Below are 6,334 nucleotides of genomic sequence, written 5' to 3' on the forward strand. Positions count from 1 at the left end.
GTTTTGTTTTTGTTCCAATTCGTCAACGTTCGTTTCAATACGATTTTATTGTTTCATAAAAATTACTCTACTATACTTGTAATAGGCGAAATTTGACGTGAATTGTGTTGTAACTTTTGGATGTGTGTTGTTTTTGTTTACATTGTTTCGTCTTCCAATCGATGAGACCCATTGCACAAATGCGCTTTTTCCAATATGCATATCTCCCGAATCCAGTATATTACCGCCATGTTATCGTGCAAGTATGTGTTCTGTTGTACTGTGTTTTTGTTGTTATTTTTTTTATTATTTATCATTCTAGTTGCATATTAGCCAGTCGACGGATACTTTAAGCAAAATGCCACATTTCCGTTTAGAAAATAATTCACATGTTTATCGTTTCAGTGGTACGGACACATAAGCGTGCTGTCTCTCCCTTGATAAGGTTGGAAAATCAATAGATTCCCAACAGAACCAACAACTTACACACACCGAAAAACACACACAAAAGAAAAATGATCCAGCAAGTTGCGGATGTAGCGATTAGCATATGCTTCAATTGGCCTTTTATCACGTTGTTTTCTATCAACTCAAGTCGATTACCAAACTATTCTTGCGCCTCCTCCACATACCACAGACATTCCGACAAAGGGGAAAAAGAAAGGAAAACAGAGATTGTGAGGACAGGATTGTAACCAAAAAAAAGAAGAAAAAATTAGAGACCCCCCTTTGCAAACGGTGCACATGTCGGGATGGTTCATCGTTTGGGGGTTTCCACTGTGGAACGATTCTGAAGATGGTAATCCACTTCACAAGATACCGCCAAGACGCCAGGACGATCCGAAAATACGCTTACATGCTCAGATATCCACTATTGGTAGCGGCGTTACGTCCGACTAGATAGGCAATCAGCATGATAATGATCAGCGTTACCAGGGCGCATCCGACCGCGATCGGCACAATGTCCGGTGTATCGATAGCCTCGCAGTCCTTGGCGATCGAAAATTTGTTATTGATCTTTTTATGGAACGCTTCCAGCTGTAGCTTGGTAACGGTCACGGTTGGCTGACCGAGTCCAGCGGTAGCTGAGGTCAGATTCAACAGCTGAGCCTTATTACAGTGGTAGGACATTTCCATCGGAGTTTTAAACAGTGTTTGGTTGTTGCTTAGCACAAGCTGCTGCAGCGCTGTAACGCAGGGATTAAGATGATAAGATTACTAAATTCTTTTGCACTCATGCTTCGGTTCCGTGTGTACACCACTTACGTTTAGCATTTGGGAATGATTCTCCAACAACAGGCAATTGTAGCAGCAAACCGGTGAAAGCAAACTCGTGCTCCGTTGCATTTAGTGCGAAATCGATACGCAGTGAGCTGTAATTGTTACTCTGCTTGTCCATGGCCCAGCTAAGCTCGATGTAATCGGTAAAGTTCTGACATTGGCCGGACTTTACAATCGCATCTTTCGGCAGATTGTACAAAACGTTCACAAGCTTGTCATCTGGAAGACGGAAGAATGAAAATAAATATTCCAAAGCCTTCGCTATGGACATGGTATTACTCACTTGCATCGAAGTAGCTCAGGTTAAACTGCATGGCCATCTGAGCAATGACACATGTTTCGTTCTTGGTCGTGTTGGTGTAGCTCCAGGTGCCCATGTCCGGTTCCGGCATGGGTTTCGGGCTTGGTGCAACGGTCGTGGTAGATGGGGCTGGTTCCGTAGTAGTTGAAGGGGCTGTAGTAGTCGGTTTTGGTGTTGTTGTAGTGGTTGTTGTTGTTGTCGTCGTCGTCGTCGTAGTAACTGCTGTTGTCGTTGTGGTTGTCGTATTAGTTTGGGATGGAATGGAATCCGTTGGATTCGGATCCGATTGCGCTGTATTGAAAAAAGAAGGTTTTAAACGGTATACAATAAAGGAAAAGAAAATAAACACCGAATCATTAAGGCAATGTTCATCGCCGCATTACTCGGAAAGTATAGCATCATCTATCGCATTACTGTACTGATAAGCGACATACTTGGATTGAAATTATCATATGCCATATGACCGCCATGTCAAATTGTCACAAAGAACAACATTGGAGTGTTGTTTTTTTGCACATTCTGCGAAGTGATGTGGAATGTTAAATGATGCGATTAAAAATGCGTTTGTAATACTTCTACGAGCATATAGCTTGAAGTTGCTTGGAGTTTCATTCATTTTGAAGCAAATGGTGCGCTTTTGGAAAGAAATGTGCTAATTTAATTAAGAGCATGTTAGTAATGTATTACAGGGTTTCGAATCATATAAGGGAACAGTTCAATCGGTATGGAGAAAGATTCAACCGCTTAGGGGATGTTTGCAACGCTTTGGTGGAACTTTTCACTCGCTTAGGAGAATTTTGCAAGCATATAGGGGAATGTGTCAAGCAGTTAGGGGAATCGTGCAATCATAGTAGGGAATTTTGCAACCGCTGAGGAGAGCAATCTGTCACCCGCTCAAATGTCATCTTTAGCCGTCCGTTGTTTGTTTACATTGAGCAGCTGCATTACGAAAAAATGAACGAATTACTTTCATAAATTTACACAAAATATTAAGCTTAATAAAATAAACTGCTTTCGCAAACGTTTTGATTACGGATAATTGCTCAATATAAACAAACAACGGACGGCCAACGATGACATTTTAGAGGTTGACAGATTGCTCTCCTCAGCGGTTGCAAAATTCCCTGCTATGATTGCACGATTCCCTTAACTGCTTGACACATTCCCCTATATGCTTGCAAAATTCTCCTAAGCGAGTGAAAAGTTCCACCACAGCGTTGCAAACATCCCCTGAGCGGTTGAATCTTTCTCCTTACCGATTGAACTGTTCCCTTATATGATTCGAAACCCTGTATATCCACTATCAGTAAAAAACAGCTTGCATGCGTTCAGTGCTCTCCGAACGTTCACCAAGTGGGTGTTTACAACTGCAATTAGCTGATATTAAAACAATGCAGCACTTGTTCTATGCTGCAAGCTTACTCAACGGTTCTTTGTGTGCAAACATTTCATTCATTTTTCCTGAATCATCACATAACGATGCTTGCTTGTAAGCATGTTTCATGTGTAAAGCATTATAGAGTGAATAATGCCATGAAATCTGTCAATGTGTCCGTGTGATTCGATTGATAGAAAGCATAGGTAGAGCTAATGCTTGTTGCGTTTACTTGCAACCTTCACAATGTAAAAATGTAAAAGAAAACATATTTGCGATTCAACGCATTTAACGCCCTTGCTAATGGTTCGTATTGTCAGCGTATACAAAACAAAAATCAGCTGACGCACACTTGTACGTCGTAGTGCGCGTGAAACCGCTTCGGGGACTTCATCAAACATGACCCATTATCCACCATTTGTACTGCAAAAAAAAAGGATTAAGAAAAACATTTTCTACGGTCTGTACGCGATACAGAAAGGCAAAGTTGTTTTAATCGCAACATTGTAGTATGATTTCGCTTAACGTGGCTCACTGTTTAGCTTCTCGCGATATTAGCGAGATAGTGCTGAACATGTTCTTTGTTCAACCCAGCCTACTAGCTGCTGTTTGCTTATACGGATCATCATTGGATTGTGTTGAGATGAGATGCATACGAGTGATAATTGTGGTAGCCATATTTATTTGAAACACCAACCAACGGGCGAACAGGCGAAACATATTTTACAGGGAATTTTGCAGTTGAAGGGATTCAGCTCGGACATATTGCGTACTTGCGTTGTAGTTCCGCATTTGATTACACAATTTCAATACGCCATCGTGAAATGTTTTCCCTACTTCGGTAGCGGCACGGTAGCTCAAGTCGGATGAGTCAGTGATGGGCGTACTTACCGCTGCACATCGCTAGTCCCTGCAGCAGCAGGCAAATGGTGACAGTATTTCGAAGCAAATGCATTTTGTAGACCTGTTTCTATGAGAACAAATATTGCACTATGCACTGCGCAACGCTGCGTTGCCTCTATCACAATCAATCGCGGAAAAATCTTCACTGCAGTATCGCTGCGAGCGCGGTTCACAAACAAGTGTTTTAGTCAGGCTTCTTATTTCTATTCTGCTCTGTCTCACAGAGGGATGACCAGTAGCTTCTTATCAAAGTGAAGATGCTGATTGTAGCCGTACGCACTACTCGATGCTGGTTCTGACTGTAATCCAAATAAAATAAATGAGCTTCTATTCACCATGCAGAATGCACATCTACAACAAAGGAATCGGAGGTTTGAAATCACCAACACACACATACATCTTTTACTATTGACAGCGGGACCGGGTTGTCATTATTCGGTGTCGATGTCTGTCATACCGCTATTTGAAATGCCCGGTATTAATTATTGTAGCGGCAAAGGAGATGTTCGCCAAATTTCTTACATACCTATAAGCTCTTTTGAAGGTTAAAGAATCCAATAGTAATGAGCAAACGATTCTCACCAGGATTAGAATTAGTCATTCACGAATTGTACACAGCTATCGGATACCAGAACCAGATCCTGTAAGATGTGCCTAGTGAATAGGCCACTACACAACTTTACTTTATTTTCTTTACTCGGATACCTCTACACGCATGCTATGCCTACACCAGAATAAATCTCCATCATCCTTCTTCCATCATCCCGATCGATCGTTCGCCTATCAGCCGCCTTCCGTCGTCCCGATCGCTCGTTCGCCTATCAGCCGCCTTCCGTCGTCCCGATCGCTCATTCGTGTATAGCAAATTATGTCGCGTCTACACGTAGCGACAAGTCGTTGCGGCCACGGTCGCTACATCTCCTTTTACTTTTTTTTTTTTTTTTTTCAACTGCCTATTCGTTTCTATTGATCTGCTGCAAGCAAGTCGCATCATGCCTCTCTTTTTCAAGAGAGAATATTCCATCACACGCGCATATAAACTCACTTCCGCAGGTTTACAATTGTGTCCTTCTACCTGAATTACATCATAAGGTTCTACCTCCGCCGGAGCACTATCGTGTCTTGGTTTGTAATCAACACCGTCTGTACACTCCGATTCCGTCTTGCAACAATAGTATCAGTCGCCCTTAACTGCCTTTATATAATTGCAGATTTCAGCTGTAGCGGCTGGTAACCAGGCGTTTGCGATGCGTGTACTTTCCGCCTGAACTCCGTCATTATCGTGTGGATGTGGTCATGCCACCTTCGTCTACATTCAACGATGTTTTCGGCTATATCTATTTATGGGTCCGTCTCTCATCATCATTCAATTGTTTCTTCAATTCAACCCCCTGCTATCATCAACTCTTCGGTACAATGTCGTGTTTGCAGCTTTGTTTTGTGTATGGTGGAGCGTATTCATCCTAGTGTTAGTGCATAGTGTTTTAGTGTAACATCCGTATTACATTGGATTATCGTGAAGTCGCCTTTCATTTTTTTTTTTTTTTTTTTTTTTTTTTCATCTTTCCTTAAATCTATAAATTCACATTAAGAACTTACATACTAATCTTTCCTTAAAATCTATAAATTCGCATGAGAAACTTACATACTAATCTTTCCTTAAATCTATAAATTCACATTAGAACTTACATACTATTTTTTTTTGTTTTTACCATACTTCACTTACTCTACAAATTTCTTCAATCTATTATTATGAATTTTTTCCAACTTTCTTCCATTTTTAATTACGCAAGTTTGCTCACTGGGTATTTCTACTACTTCGTACGGCCCTCTCCAAATACTTTGTAATTTCTGTCCTATCCCTGTTTGAACATTTCTTACTAACACCATTTCTCCCCACATGGGTTGCCATTCGTTTGCGTTTTTGTCATAATTATCTTTTCTTTTCTCTTTGGCTTTTATTTGATTTCTTTTTGTTACTATGTGCATTTCCGTTAGTTTATGTTTTAATTCCTCGCAAAAATCGCTATACGTCCGTTTGCCGTTTTGATTATATACCGAAGTCGGTATCCTCGCTTTCCTACCAAAAATCAACTCGTATGGAGTGTATCCCGTCGAGGAGTTTACCGTTGTGTTGTAGCCAAAAGTGAAATATTTTAATACACTGTCCCATGTGCAGTAGTTTTTTCCAACAAACTGTCTTAAATATATTTTCAGTTCCCTATTTGCCCTTTCTACTACGTTTGCTTGAGGATGATAAGCAGATGTGTTAATTTTTTTTATTTTCAACAATTTGCATGTTTCCTTCATAACTTCGCTCATGAAGTTAGTACCCTGATCCGTTACTACTTCCATAGGGGCACCTACAAGACAGACCAATTCCTGAACAAACGCTTTGGCTACAGTTGCGGACTCTTGATTCTCCATTGGTGTAACTATTAAATACCTCGTTAAATCATCTTGCATAACAAGTCCATATTTATTCCCTGATTCTG

General features: G+C 40.8%; 1 protein-coding gene across 1 annotated transcript; it reads right to left on the reverse strand.

The window, feature by feature from the left end:
- Position 1: 1 nt before the first annotated feature.
- Positions 2-4,197, reverse strand: LOC125762537 (lysosome-associated membrane glycoprotein 1-like). Its single transcript, XM_049424734.1, has 4 exons — positions 3,828-4,197; positions 1,544-1,852; positions 1,246-1,479; positions 2-1,166 (listed from the first exon to the last, which is right to left on the reverse strand). Exons 1-4 carry the CDS (start codon positions 3,889-3,891, stop codon positions 832-834), a joined length of 942 nt encoding a protein of 313 aa, XP_049280691.1. The 5' UTR covers positions 3,892-4,197; the 3' UTR covers positions 2-831.
- Between the last annotated feature and the right edge of the window lie 2,137 nt (positions 4,198-6,334).

The sequence above is a fragment of the Anopheles funestus genome, chromosome 2RL (genome assembly GCF_943734845.2).
Source record: "Anopheles funestus chromosome 2RL, idAnoFuneDA-416_04, whole genome shotgun sequence".
NCBI classification, from domain to species: domain Eukaryota; kingdom Metazoa; phylum Arthropoda; class Insecta; order Diptera; family Culicidae; genus Anopheles; species Anopheles funestus.